At 41.8% G+C, this 15,971-nt stretch overlaps 1 protein-coding gene across 2 annotated transcripts in view; it reads left to right on the top strand.

Moving 5' to 3' along the window:
* cfdp1 (craniofacial development protein 1) overlaps positions 1–15,971 on the top strand; it is a 28,084-nt gene that overhangs the window by 11,002 nt on the left and 1,111 nt on the right. The window contains exons 4-7 of one of the 2 annotated variants that reach the window (XM_061677181.1): positions 3,045–3,151; positions 5,131–5,256; positions 5,684–5,751; positions 15,302–15,428. In XM_061677181.1, the coding sequence (XP_061533165.1) occupies positions 3,045–3,151; positions 5,131–5,256; positions 5,684–5,751; positions 15,302–15,345 (345 nt within the window). In that variant the 3' untranslated portion in view covers positions 15,346–15,428. Of the gene's footprint in view, positions 1–3,044; positions 3,152–5,130; positions 5,257–5,683; positions 5,752–15,301; positions 15,470–15,971 lie in introns of those variants that run through there. The other variant, XM_061677180.1, reaches the window with a different exon arrangement.

Raw genomic sequence — 15,971 nt, 5'->3', positions numbered from 1 at the left:
CACATTGCTATCGTTCCAGTGGGACTTACTGAGGGTGATGACATCATCAGAGTGGAGCTGGCTACAGACCAACAACTGGTGATCCATAGGCTCAGCACAATCCCAACTGCACCTGAAAGCGCGTCTCCCAGGACTCCTCATACTCCTCGGGAACCAACTCGCCGACGCCGGCAAATCGGTGTGATAGTCGCCCGCTCCCTTATCCCGACTTCGAAACTCATGTGCAGCAGGTGCTGGCGAATGCTGAAGCCCTGAGGTCTGATGACGAACGACAGCATTTGAGGGAGGTGCTAATCAAAGACGCCGCTTTGTTCTCTAAAGTCTCACTAGACTGCAGCCTAACTGACTTGCACATGGTCCGCACTCCGACCCCTCCAAAACAACCATTACCAAATGGGGGGCCGCACCAGTGATTCCAAACAGGTCCACCAGGGGTAGCTCTTGTGACACGGGACCTTCCCTCAACCTTTTGAGCCCACTCGACCCCCTAATCAATAGTAAAGTTGCGCCCCTCGAAACACATTTAGTGGACTCTGTCCCTAATCAATGGACCGCATTTTCAGCCATCACGCTGAGCTTCATGGTGACCTCTCTCTGTAGCTGGCCGGTTCTTCAATGGCCGCTGCGTCATCTTGCTTCTCCCGTGACTTTCCTAGCCTTCGTCCTCTCTTCCGCGCCAGTCGTGATGGTGAAGTTGCTGGCTTTTTGTTTGCTCTTTCTGTGGCTCGCCTTGGCCACCCCTATTTCAATTCTTCCTTCCTGTGCGCCGCCAAGCTTGCCAATGCTTTCTCCTCAGTTTCGTGCCAACTCATTTGCATTATCGTGGGCTTTGTTACGCCTCCGTGGAGCTCACTTCCCAGCCAATCGTGGCCCCACGTAGGGAAAGTGGGGGGGGGGGGGGTCACATAAGCATCCACCCACTGTGCACCAGGCACGAAACTGAGGACGGTCAACACACTGAGACTGAACCGGTCAAGCAGGTCCAACCTCCGTGACAGCATCCTTGCTACACCAAGGACTACACCAAATCCGCCAACGTAGGCGCCCGACCAAGACACTGGCAAAACCGACCGCGCTGCTCTGCCTCAAACCAAAAACATAACGACCAAAATAGCCCTCACCGGTGATGCTTGTAGCCTTAGTACCATCGAGACACAACCTCGGAAATTCCAATCCGAAATCCCCACCACACGACAACGCATGGCTAACGAAATACCCAATTCCTGGTCGCTAAGCAACATGCTAAGAGTTGCCATTTTAGCTCCCAACGCTTGCAGTGCAACCCTTAACCAGAATAGGCAGATCATAACCACTCTGCTGTCGCTGCTGCTAACGGATTATGCTCACACACAGACTGCTAGCAGGTTGATGAATGACAGGCTCCCTCCATCGACAACTTAGCAATTGGTAGAATTCCTCCCCACTTGGTACCCCTGATCTTAGTCCAAAGCATCATTTCTGCAGCTCTAGCTAGCCCTATTAGCCCTGTCCAAGCCCACTTTGCTTTTTCTCTCGGGAGTTCCACTGTCTTGTACGTCAACCCTGAGTTCCGAGAAATATCTTGTTACTCTCCCAATTATCGACTCCCGCAACATCTATCGCCGAAAAGACGGAATTAATGTTGGCATCTGGCAGGGCGACAGTTACGTCCGAGTCAGTACTAGTCTCCTATCATGATAGTAATCCTGAACTGTATCTGGCGCCAAATTTGCACGTGGATCCTCACAAAAGACATCCATTACCTGTGTCCCAGTAAGCTGTTCATCCGAGATGTAGCGGATGGGATTTGTGGCCTGAAGCCCATGAAGGATGGGTTGCGGTGAAGAGCAGAAGCTACACTTCAGTACCAGGTTACTACTACTCAGGCGGAAATTGTTGGGACCAAATGGCTAGTTAACACACCAGCCCTAAGCGCAACTCTGAGTTACGACACCACGACAAGATTCGCCCTGCAGAAGCGAACTATGTTGCCTGACGTCCCCAAAGATTCCATTTTGCATATTGTTAGATATATTTTAGTAGTTATCATTTATTTGCTTAGCTTGTACTTAGTATTTTGCATTAGTAGCTTGCATTAGTATTTTGCATTAGTAGCTTGCATTAGTATTATGGACAATATTTAGATAGAAAGATGTCTCGCCTTCAAGAAGATGACTCAGCAACATTTGATGGAAGGGCGCCTTGACCAAGGACGTGATCGGATGTGGTCGGGGACGGGACAGGTGTCGTCTGGTCCTATGTTTTGTGTTGTGGCTTAATGCTTAGAACATTATGTCTTGTAGAACCCTCCTATTTTCAAATAAATGTAGGAGCGACGCGGGAGATTGTTTAGAGCGTGTTGAGAGGCTGTAACCTGAACAATCTCCCATGCGCCCTCCTCATGAGTAAAATGACCAACGTCTTCATTCCTTTTGTGTTTATTCATTATAATGTTTGGTGAGATAAATCCAACACATATTGAGGACATCGCCCTCTCCCATCTGCAATCCGACAATTATGAGAGCGAAATCGAGATTTCTAACTTTTTCGGACAGTACAAATTGGAGGTTGAGCCTGAGACGCTTAAACAGATTCAATTGAAGGAACTCAGGCGATTGACATCACCCACATTGACAACACCCTACCCCTTCAGTTTCTGACTTATATACAAGAGGTGGTCCTGGCCAAGGTCTTGCATCACCCTGAGCTGGCTGTTAGGCCAATCATATCTTGTACTATCAATTATACATCTTATTCATTGCATTGTACACTGTAGGTCTATTTGTGTCACCACTCAAATGCAATGATTGCTTATTTAGAGCCACCACTTGATATCTAAATTGGATTTTGTTTATATTTGTGACTAAATGGGATATTGAGGTAAATGAGGTAGTTATAGTTTCCAAACACATTTCTCTTGGTAAGGGGAGTCTGCTTGGGCAAATGGGGTTGTCTCAAATGAACATTATACACGGTAATTGGTACATGGCGTCTATTGTGGAGGTCTAGTGAAGAACAGTAGTTTTGTTTCTTGAAATTCTAACAAGTTGTTTTCTCTTCCTCAGGCACATTCTTTGGCTTCTAGTGTTTGTATGAGAACTGAATCACAGGAATCAGATCCAGCCAAAGTCACCATAGTCAAAGTTTTTGATTTTGCTGGAGAAGAAATCAGGTACGATTTGTTCTTGCCCCATCAAGGATGTTTATATTTTTAAAACATTTTCTGTCATGTACCTATCACACACAATTTGGTGCAGAACCTGAAAAAGAAGGGGGTGGAAATTCAGAGCGAAATGCATGGAAAACCAGGATCCCCCCCCTTGTTTTTTTGTTTTTGTTGTCATCACTTTTTCTTCATTCTGCATTCATGCATTCTCTGTCCAAAGAGTGTGTTATTAGTAGGCTTTAGACGATAAGGGTTTTTGGGGCCGATCACCGATCGAGTTTAAAAAAACGATCACCGATCCGATCACAAGATGGAGCAATGTGTGTATTTAAATGACTTCATTTGCTTAATTGCTCAAAAAATTATATTTACAATAAATATTTCTTTGTCCTACGCTTGGATGGCAACCATTTTAGGGTGTACCCCACCTCCTGCCCGTTGATAGCTGGGATCGGCTCCAGCACACCCGCGACCCTTGTGAGGATAAGCGGCTCAGAAAATGGATGGTGGCTATATCTTTGTTAATCTATTTATGCCAGTGAGGCATAGTGACAGATGGAACAAATACATGCTCTTCTATTAGATGGCAGGAAGTATATACAGTACCATATTTTCACAACCATAAGGTGCACCGTATTAAAAGGTGTATCCGGACGCGTTTGAGTTGACACCCAGTGATTAAAACACAGTACGTGTTGTCTGTCCCACGCCGCAGTTTTTTTTTTTTTTTTAAATAACTATTGGTGGTCAGGTATTTACAGTACTACTTCAAAAGACACGCGACAAGGCTAAAAATAAACTCGCTTTTGGATTCAAATATACCGTACACGATGGCGACGCGGAATAAATGTCTTTGACGTCATTGATCGGATCGGCGAATTATGACATTAAAGATAATTATACCGATTCGGCCGATAAGATCGATGTAAAGTCTAGTTATTAGACAATACGCATTACTGAGTTACATTGTAAGTTGCTTTGATAAAATACACAATGTGCATCAGCTGTACTATAAGGTTTAGCTGTCTTTTCAGAATCAGAATCATCTTTATTTGCCAAGTATTTTGGGAATGTTGTCACAAAAAAGCCAAAGGAAAAGTGTAAATGTTGCATTATGAAAGTTTGATGTTCGGAAATTTGTAAGACAATTATAGAATATTTATTAAGTTGGTCAGATCCCAAATTTCAGGACCTTTAGCTGTATTTATTTTTTTTGACAGATAAAATATATTCAGGATGCACTGAAACACAGAACCATGAGGTCTGGTTTTACATAAAATGAATTCATATTTTGATTAGTTAATGGCATATTAAATGTGCATAAACTTATGTAGCTCAATTCAAATTAAAATTACTGCCACAGTTATGGAATTAATGTTTATTTAATTTTGGCATTCGTGTTCCCCAATACAATTGGGTGTCCAAAGATCAATAGTCTTAAATTTGGTTTCCCAAAACGTTAGCATTAATTATGCTTAATAAAAGGCACTTTCACAATTTCGACTTTGTGTTCATGCATTTGCATTTGTGGACACTCAGATAAAGAGAGGGCCGGCGCTGTCAACCGATCACCATCTGGTGGTGAGTGTGCTCTGATGATGGGGGAAGATGCCAGACCTAAACGTATTATGAGGGTCTGCTGGGAACGTCTGGCAGAGTCCCCTGTCAGAAGGAGCTTCAACTCCCACCTCCGGTAGAACTTCGCCCGCTTTCCTTGTTAAATCTCCGCTTTTAAGCCATTACCAAAATGAAAGCCTCAGAAGTATACTTTCCAGCCTGCTATATGCGGCTTAATTCAGCATCCATTACAAAAAGTACTATGAAAGGAATTTTACCCATGCTTTTGTGTCAAATACTACAATTACAATTTGGTGTATTGACAGATAACAGATTTGTATTGTTTCGTTAGTCTCGTTCTTGCCATGAACCAAATTTGTTTTCTGTCACCTTTTGATTTGCATACTCACTGTTTCTTGCTTTGTTAGGGTCAATAAAGAAGTATTAGCAGACTCCAAAGAAGCAAAAATACATCTAGAGAGCCAATGTACAAAAGAGAAGATGGGAGAAAAAAGAAACACATCTCCCAGCCAATCAACGTGTCCTGGCCCCAGGTATTAACAACACTCATATAATTTTCACTTGGGTTTAATAGGTTTCTGTTTTTTTTAGACAGAGTAAGGCAAGGCAGCTTTATTTATATCGCCCATTTCATACACAATGTAACTCAATGTGCTTTATGTGATTAAAAGTACATTTAAAAGCATTTAAAAACAAAGTTCAAAAATAAAAGACAGCGTACTAAAATTGCTAAAAGAACATACAGTGCAAGTGAAAGAGAAATATTCTCCCAAATGTGAACAATTGTACAGTATATTCTGTAAGTAAGTGTCTTTTCATAATTACAACTACAAACTCTGCTGATCACTTCGAACTGGCGTGTTTTAAGAAACATTTAGCAGAAAGCATTGGATACACAGGTGTAGTTAGGCAAAGGCTCAAGTCAGCTGCCGTGCCAACTATTTTTCCTACGGCCATCAGGACTTCAACCGCCAGCAAGAAAACTAAATCTTGCAGCCGCCACGGTGCAGCAGCAAAGAAGACAAGAGGTGAGGATTTCCTTGTATAAACCTACGACTCTAGTGTGGTTATTATGCACTGGCCAGTAGGAAATAATGACCCACGAAGTACTTTTCAGTACTGTCGTCTGTACTTTTGCCTATATGACAAGCCAACAGACACGGCAAAGACTTTCTGTGTGGCGTGTTATAAAGCTACTCGAGCAAGGGGGACACAATATATAGGAATTCTGCATACTATGTAAAAGCATGTGCCGTGTCACTGAAACATATGAATTCATAATACTTATAGTCGTATAGTTTACACGCTCAGGATCTTTGGGACCGATCAGCGAGTTAAAAAAAAAAAAAACGATAACCGATCCGATCACAAGAGGGATCAATGTGTCTATTTAAATGACTTGTTCATTTACTGTATATACTTGTGTACCTAATTGCTCAAAAATATATTTACTATAAATAATATATCTTTGTTCATCTCTTTATGCCAGTGAGGCATAGTGACAGACAGAACAAATGAATGGTCTTCTATTTCAACCCCAATTCCAATGAAGTTGGGACGTTGTGTTAAACATAAATAAAAACAGAATACAATGATCTGCAAATCATGTTCAACCTATATTTAATTGCATACACTACAAAGACAAGATATTTCATGTTCAAACTGATAAACTTTATTGTTTTTAGCAAATAATCATTAACTTAGAATTTTATGGCTGCAACACGTTCACAAAATGCTGGGACAGGGTCATGTTTACCACTGTGTTACATACATTTTCTTTTAAAATTCAAGAAACGTTTGGGAACTGAGGACACTAATTGTTGAAGCTTTGTAGATGGAATTCTTTCCCATTCTTGCTTGATGTACAGCTTCAGCTGTTCAACAGTCCGGGGTCTCCGTTGTCATATTGTACGCTTCATAATGTGCCACACATTTTCAATGGGAGACAGGTCGAGACTGCAGTCAGGCCAGTCTAGTACCCGTACTCTTTTACTACGAAGCCACGCTGTTGTAACACGTGCAGAATGTGGTTTGGCTTTGTCTTGCTGAAATAAGCAGGGGCGTCCATGAAAAAGACGTTGCTTGGATGGCAGCATATGTTTCTCCAAAACCTGTATGTACCTTTCAGCATTAATGGTGCCTTCACAGATGTGTAAGTTACCATGCCGTTCGCACTAACACAGCCCCATACCATCACAGATGCTGGCTTTTGAACTTTGCGTCCATAACAGTCCGGATGGGTCTTTTCCTCTTTGGCCCGGAGGACACAACGTCCACAATTTCCCCCAAAAAATTTTATTGTGGACTCGTCAGACCACAGAACACTTTTCATCGGTCCATCTTAGATGAGCTCGGGCCCAGAGAAGCTGGCGGTGTGTTGTTGATAAATGGCTTTTGCTTTGCATAGTAGAGTTTCAAGTTGCACTTACGGATGTAGCGCTGAACTGTATTTACTGACATTGGTTTTTCTGAAGTGTTCTGAAGCTCATGTGGTGGTATCCTTTACACATTGCTGTTGGTTTTTGATGCAGTGCCACTTAAGGTATCGAAGGTCACGGGTATTCAATGTTGGTTTTCGGCCTTGCCACTTGCATGCAATGATTTCTCCAGATACTCTGAACCTTTTGATGATATTATGGACTGTAGATGATGAAATCCCTAAATTCCTTGCAATTGTACATTGAGGAACATTGTCCTTAAACTGTTCGACTTCTTGCTCACGCACTTGTTCACAAAGAGGTGAACCTCGCCCCATCTTTGCTTGTGAATGACTGAGCAATTCAGGGAAGCTCCTTTTATACCCAATCATGGTACCCACCTGTTCCCAAGGAGCCTGTTCACATGTGGGATGTTCCAAACAGGTGTTTGATGAGCATTCCTCAACTTTCTCAGTCTTTTTTGTCACCTGTCCCAACTTTTTTGGAATGTGTTGCAGCCATAAAATTCTATGTTAATGATTATTTGCTAAAAACAGTAAAGTTTATCAGTTTGAACATTAAATATCTTGTCTTTGTAGTGTATTCAATTAAATATAGGTTGAACATGATTTGCAAATCATTGTACTCTGTTTTTATTTATGTTTAACACAACATCCCAACTTCATTGGAATTGGGGTTGTATATGCTGATGTTGCTTGTGCATGTTCTGAGCTGAATGGAAGCTGCCTTTGGGAAAAAAATAAGAGAGAAGAATCTGGGTATCAGAGGCAGCATCTTGAAGAGGGCCATAAAGGTTTGACTGAGGAAGCAGAGCAGTATAGGCGGAGAGCAAAAGAGCTCCATTGGTACTGCACTAAGCAGCATCAAATTGTGCTTCGGTTAAGTAATTACTGACCTGGGTGTTGTATTTGTCACAGGTTGGAGGCACATCGTATATGTCCTGCTGGGTTAAAAATTGATGTCTGGTTGGAATACCATGATCTTTCTTCATTGTGTCATAGGCATAGACTGGGCCCACATGAGTAGCTGCAAAACCCTAAAGAAATGGGAGTTGAATGGGAAATAATTCCACCTACAAAGCTTCAACAATTAGTGTCCTCAGTTCCCAAACGTTAATTGAATGTTGTTAAAAGAAAAGGTGATGTAACACAGTGGTAAACATGACCCTGTCCCATCTTTTTTGGAACGTGTTGCAGCCATAAAATTATAAGTTCATGATTATTTTCTAAAAACAATAAAGTTGATCAGTTTGAACATTAAATATCTTGTCTTTGTAGTGTATTCGATTAAATATAGGTTGAACATGATTTTGCAAATCATTGTTTTCTGTTTTTATTTATGTTTAACACAACGTCCCAACTTCTTTGGAATTGGCGTTGTAGATGGCAGGAAGTACATACAGTAATGTATCCACTCTTTGTGACATTTTTGTTTGTTGGTGTGCCGTGAGATTTTTAAATTGTAAAATATGTGCCTCGGCTCCATAAAGATTGGAAATCACTGCTCTAGTCAGATCATGTAATCTAATCAGTCAGGTTAAACCAACATCACAACATGACAGAAATAATGGGTGCGAGTGTACTATAAATACTTTATTGTAATTAAATTACTTCACACACACCAAAACTTTAGACCATGATTCGACAGATCGCCGGTACAACCGTGAGTGCTAGCACTAGCTTGCTCGGCTCCATAACGTTTTGTTGCCTGCTTGCTTGACTTAGGCGAGCATAATCTCCTGAGCACCGGTGACCACCACCACACGTTTTTCCCCATTTTGTTCTTCTTATACACATGTCGCGATTTCGTCGCCATGGTAACGAGTGGATCCGGTTGCATTTGAGTTGACATGATGAAGCCCAGTGATCGTAAAAAAACGGGATGTGGTGGTATCGGAATACAAGATTTTATTGCAGTAGTCTGACGTAGTGCAATGGTGAATTACCAAATTTGTCTTGTAGTCTGATCCACCCATTACGTGTTGTCTGTTTTGTAAATAACTTTATTCGTGGTCAGATATTTACAGTACTACGTCAAAAGACACGTGACAAAGCTAAAACTAAACTAGCTTTTAGATTCCAATATACTGTACACGACGGCGACGCAGAGTAAATGTCTTTTGCGGAGTCATTGATCGGATCGGCGAATTATGACATTAAGGCCGATCAGCATAAGCTAATTATCGGCCAGTACCGATCAGGTCCAGTGTAAAGTCTCATTATTTCTAGCCACGAGTGTATAAAAAGACATGCTTTTGACATACTGTCACATCGACCAAGTGGCCACTCTCTTTTTCTGTTGTACAGCTACTACTTGGCTGCTCGTTGTCGTCACTGTCAGGTTCCGACCTACTGATCGGCTCAAACATGTACGGTTTGACGATGCCAAGTTCAGTTGGGTGCACCTGTACGTCGAAATCCTCCTCCCCCTCATATTCCAACACGTTGCTCGCCATTGCGTATAGTGTAGCGCACTGTGATTGTCAATTGCACCCGATTGACGTAAATTGGCTTTCCACTTACATATTGTGGCCCCAACTGAAGCTTAGCTATGCACCTGTAACCAATGGCATCGTTATGTTTTGCAACAATTAATTTGTGATGGTCTTGAGACAGCTCTCTGCTCTTACCCATCATGAGATGTGTCTTGACTCACACCTTGGCAATGAGACCTTTTGTAGGCCATCAATTAGGACTGAACCAGCTGCACTGACAAGGGGCTGGATTTCTGTTTGATTATTGATAGGTTTTAGGTGTTGTCACTGCCCTTCATGTGTTGAATACTTTTTCCGTGTCATTTCACATGACTACACACAACTTAATTTCTGATGTTATTTGTTCTACTTTCTATGGATTAATTGGGTTGTTCCCAACATCTGGTGCAAATTTCATGTCAATAGCACATTTGGAAGTGTATTTAGTGAGAAAAATGGTGACATGTTAAATACTTATTTCAGGCACTGTATAAAATGATGTCTTACGATACGAGTGACCTGACTTGTGTGTGTTTCGAGATACGAGCTGTCAGTGGGCCATTCTTTTGTCTTGAGGTACGAGCAGGGGCGATTCTAGGTTCTGACTTTTGGTGGGGCTCAGCCCACAGGAAGCCACAGGGTTACTGTATATGATGTTGGGGGAGGGGTGCCGGACTGAATATTGTGGATGTGATCTAATCTGATAATAATAGTAATGATACATCTACATATTTATCTTTTCATCCAATACATTTTTAAGAGTCTGTTTTATTATCAGAAAAGCTCATAATATCAATGAGTATTTAATCCCAAAAGAAAAGAATATTATACACACTTTGGTAAGTCTCTAGCTCTTTTAAAGATGAAATAAATTGTGTAACCTTTTCACTTGAGTAATAGACCACGCTATTGTAAATTTAGTAGGCCTATTTACTTTTTGTCTCGTCCAAGATTCTGTGACCTAGTTATTATGCTGTTGCATGTCTGAGCCAATAGATGGCAGTTGGAGCTAAATAATGCAGTTCTGAACCACTAAAGTGATGAAAGGGGAAAAAAAATAGTTTGGATGAAGGAATTATTAAATGGAAGTTAACTGTAATAACACATTTGAGGTATCTAAAGTTCCTTTGGATAATTTTCACTCAAAAAATGACCATGTTGTATTTGATCCCTTTATTTTGTATTTGAACAGTTACTAAAACACATTGATTCGCAATGTAAACTATACATGGTAAATATGCAAAATGGACATGGTGTTCCATGTGCAGTCAGACAGAGTAATTTTTAAAGATTGAGTAAATAAATCTTGACAAATGCAATAAATGTATAATCTGTATAAATAACAGATGGTTAATATTATAGTCTTCTTGACCACCAAATAATGTTCCCACCTGTTTCTTTTACTTTCTAATTTCCCTCATCTCCTGTCCTTATCTCCCCATCGTCATTGTCAGCCCGAAAATACAAGGTAATACAGCACAACTACAAAACAAAGAAAACATTTTTTTTCACGTTGGCCTGATAATGCATTAAATGTTTCGTTGCTAGATGTACAATCTCTTGCGTGGACCTGGCTGACCTCTTTTAAAAAATAATAATAATAAAAACACAAAATAATAATAATAATAAAAACACTTGAAAACAGTCTTTCAGAAGGTGTCTTGTCGTAAACTAGCATTTAACTATATTTATCAGATGTATTTTTGGTATTGAAAACACCCCCGGCTGATACTGCCACCGTTATTTTAACTGAAAATTAACGCGTCAACATTTTCTAACCCCTACCCCTAAAAATAAATAAATAAAATAAAAAAATGCCAAATGTGAGCACGTCCTATCTTGGCATAAGATACTTCACAGTGACTATTAGTAGCTATTTAATTAACTAGTGCTACCTTTTGGTCCCTAATTAGCTTATTAGCTACACACCATTACGAGCCTCTGCCAACACACACACAGAGCAATTCAAAGGTAGGCATAGATAGCATCGCCGTAACCCTTTCCGGACTGATAGATGGCAATTATTTCTCGTCTGTTCTTGAATTTCTTAGGATTGTTGCATTTTGTTACAGCTTTTTTAGATCTTTGGCAGACTTCATTTTGTCAAACAAGCTCTATTTAAATTATTTCTGCATTGAACGAGTCTGAAGGTAATCAGGCTTGGGTGCTGTCAGTGAAAATGAACCAAAATAATTTGATTAGCTACAGTTAATTTATGATTTAAAAAGGGGAGCATTACTTTTTCAGACAGGGCCAGGTAGCTTTGAATAATTGTTTTCCTTAAGAAATAAGATCACCATTTCAAAACAGCCTTTTAGGTTTACTTCTCCTACTCCTTCTGGTGGGATGTGCCCGGAACACCTCACCAGAGAGGCATCTAGGGGGCATCCTAACCAGATGCCCGAGCCACCTCATTTGGCTCCTCTCGATGCGGAGGAGGCAGCGGCTTGACTCTTGAGCCCCCTTCTGGATGACCCTGGTTCTCACCTTATCTCTCAGGGAGAGCTCTGACACCCTGCGGAGGAAACTCATTTAGGCCACTTGTATCCGCGATCTTGTTCTTTTGGTCACGACCCACAGCTCGTGACCATAGGTGAGGGTAGGACCTTAAATCGAGAGGTAAATTGAGAGCTTCGCCTTTCGGCTCAGCTCCTTTTTTTCTACGACTGACTGATACAAAGTCTGCATTACTGCAGACGCTGCACCGATCCGTCTCTTGCTCTCCCGCGCCATTATTCCCCCACCCAGGAAAAAGACCTCGAGATACTTAAAGTCCTCCACTTGGGGCAGGATGTTTTCCTTCCACTCGGGCAGGGTACTCCACCCTTTTTTGACTGAGGACCATGGTCTCAGATTTGGAGGTGCTGCTTTTCCTTGCAGCCGCTTCACTTTTGGCGACGAACCATTCCAGTGAGAGTTGATCGCTGCTTGATGAAGCCATCAGAACCTCATCATCTACAAAAAGTAGTGATGTACTGATATCACTAAACCGGACGCCCTCAACACCTTGGCTGCGTGTAGAAATTCTGTCCATAAAGGTAATAAACAGAATCGGTGACAAAAGACAGCCTTGGCCGAGTCCAATTCTCACTGGAAACTTATTGCCAGCACTGCGGACCAAAATCTAACACCGGGGGTATAGGGATCGAACAGCCCATATCAGGGGGTATATATACCCCATACTCCCAGAGCACCCCGAAAAAGACTTCCAGAAGGACATGGTTGAACGCCTTCATGTCACAAAACACATGTGGACTGGTTGTGCGAAATCCCATGCACCCTCAAAGACCATGCTGAGGGTGTAGAGCTGGTGCACTGTTCCACAGGCAGGACGAAAACCACACTGCTCCTTCTGAATCTGAGATTTAACTTCCTGATGGATCCTCCTCTCCAGAACCCCTGATCCCCCTATAGTTGGAAGACATCCTCCAGTTCCCCTTCTTAAAAAGGGGGCCCACCACCCTGGTCTGCCAATCCAGAGGCACTGTCCCTGATGTCCATGCAATATTACAGAGGCGTGTGAACTCCGGCGCATCTCATCCACCCCTAGGGTCCTGCCACCAAGGAGCTTTTTAACCACCTTGGTGTCCTCAACCGCAGAAATAGGAGAACCTACCTTGGAGTTCCCAGACTCTATGCATCCTCATTGTGGAATTGAGGAGGTCTTGGAAATATTCGGCCCACCAACTCACAACATCCCGAGTTGAGGTCAGCAGCACCCCATCCGCCCCATACACAATGTTGATGGTGCCCTGCTTCCCCCTTCTGAGACACTGGATGGTCGACCAGAATTTCCTCAAAGCCGTCCGCAAGTCATTCTCCATGGCCTCACAGAACTCCTCCGTCGCCCGAGTTTTTGCCTCATCAACCACCAAACCTGCATTCCGCTTGGCCAGCCGGTACCCATCAGCTGCCTCCAGAGTCCCACAGGCCAAAAAGGCTCAATAGTATTCCTCCTTCAGCTTGACGGCATCCCTTACCGCTGGCGTTTACCAACGGGTTTGGGGATCTTAATGAAATTTACGGAATATGGTCTTCCTTTAGACTCTAAATTGTCCATAGGTGTGAATATGAGTGTGAATGGTTGGTTGTTTGGATGTGCCCTGCGATTGGCTGGCGACCAGTTCAGGGTGTGCCCCACCTCCCGCCCGAGGATGGCTGGGATAGGCTCGAGCACGCCTGCGACCCTAGTGAGGATAAGCGGAATGGAAGATGAATGAAAGAATGGTCTTCCTTTAAACAGTGAATTAAACACTAGCCTATGTCCACGTTATTGGAAAAAGAAGACATTTAAGAAAGCTGAGCTTTTAATTTTGCATTATCAGTGGTGACTGGGACATTAGTATTGGATCGCTCTGTCTTTCACAGAGTCACTGCTTCTGTCAGGAGGCTACCTGTGCCAGATTTATGCCTGTGTGACTCTCACAGTGGGGGCTTGTTTGTTGCACTCATCTCCCACTCCAGTGTGATATAATGAGCAGTTGGAGTAAAAGCTTTCCATTGCCCTGGAAGTCGCCCCATCTGTGGTGAGCGCAACTAACGATACCAACACACACACACTCTCTCATAATTTTGAGACGATCATACGTGACGTCGCTCGAGGAAACAACTTCTTGTTTTATTCCCATGACAAATGTAGCAGCATTGATAGTCCCTCCTGCAAAACAAAACAACCCTAATACATGATGTTACTATCCCCGTATTTCATAGTTGGTATGGTTCGTCTTAGGCTTGCTAGCGTCCCCATTTTTCTTCCAAATGTAACAATGCCCATTCTAGTGGTGCTCATTCAGTTACATTTTTGTTTCGTCAGACCACTGGACATGTCTCTAAAAATTAAAGTCTTTCTTCCTGACTGGGCTTTTGATGTTTCTTTTGGAGTAATGGCTTCTCCCTGGCATAGTGGTATTTCAGCCGATTACTTTGTCTGGTTAATGACACACTCTTACATCTTCAGACAGCATCATCACAAGGTAGTTTGCTTTTGTTCTTGACTTGATATGCACATTTCGGACAAAAGCGTGTTCATCTATAGGACACAGAACCCGTCTCGTTCCTGAGTGGTATGATGGCTGGACATTCCCATGGTGTTTGTACTTTCGTATAATTGATTGAACAAATGAACGTGGCACCTTCAGGCATAAGGAAATTGCACTCAAGGATGAACTTGTGCAAGTCCACAATTCTCTTCCTGATGTATTTGCTAATTTATTTTGACTTTCCCGTGATGTTACACAAAGAAACAGCGTGTTTCATGTGTGCCTTTAAATAAACCACAGGTGTGTCTCTACTTAACTCAAATGTTTTCAATAAACCTATCATAAGCTTCCAAAGACATGACATTAACTGGGTTTTCCCAAATTGTTTAAAGGCCTCTTAATCGTATTGTATGTAAACTGTACAAAACAAAATAATAATAATACTCTGTCTGGCGTTAAACAAATAGAAGTAATTTCTCCAATCCTAATTGACATAGGAAAAGCTTAGTCTAATTTCATGTCAGAGTGGGGGGGGGGGGGGCTGTCTTTTGATATGGTGTATGTAAACATCTGGTTACAACTGTATGTTTCCAGCAGTCTTCAGTTATTCATCCTCAGTGTATTTCTGCTACTATTATACTGTATAGTAATGTTATCAACTCTAAAGTGAAATCCCTGCATTTATTAGTGTCAGCAGTTCCAAGCGGCCAGCAGGGATGTCCGGTTTACTGAGTCGTATTGGTGGAAAGAAACAAAGAATTAGCACACTGGAGAAGTCAAAGATGGACTGGGATGCTTTTAAATACGAGGAGGGCATCACTGAGGAGCTGGCAATCCACAACAGGGGTAGAGATGGGTAAGAAGAGACTGTGCAGATCTGTGTAATTTCTCATTTTTGTCATAGCCTCCAATATGAAATGCGTTCTAATCCAGTTTTTCTTCTGTGTATTTTCTGTTTATCATTTATGGATTGAATGATTAACATTTGTGGGAGTGTAGAATTATTATATTTTAACTGTCAAATATTCTTAAAAAAATTTAACTGTCTGGACATTGCAGTTATGAAGTTTGAATGATGCACAAAGAAACTGAATTCAACAGTGGTTGAAGTTTTGTTCAGAATAATTGGGTGTTAAAAGAGTAAATCTTAAAATCTTTACATGCTTTTATTTCCATAGATGCAAATATACTGTATTGTCAACACTGCACAATCATCCAAATCAAAATGAATCAAATCAAATTATTCTGTTCGAAATAGTTATTCATTTAAGGAAAGTGGAGAAAAAGGAATATTGGCTTGTTTAAAAATAGCAGTGCCCATATTGTTTCCCAAATCAGACAATTTACTGTGTAAACTT

This window comes from Phycodurus eques, chromosome 5 (genome assembly GCF_024500275.1).
Source record: "Phycodurus eques isolate BA_2022a chromosome 5, UOR_Pequ_1.1, whole genome shotgun sequence".
Taxonomy (NCBI): Eukaryota; Metazoa; Chordata; class Actinopteri; order Syngnathiformes; family Syngnathidae; genus Phycodurus; species Phycodurus eques.
Note: the sequence above shows the minus strand (reverse complement) of the source record. Positions and strands in the feature narration are given on the sequence as shown.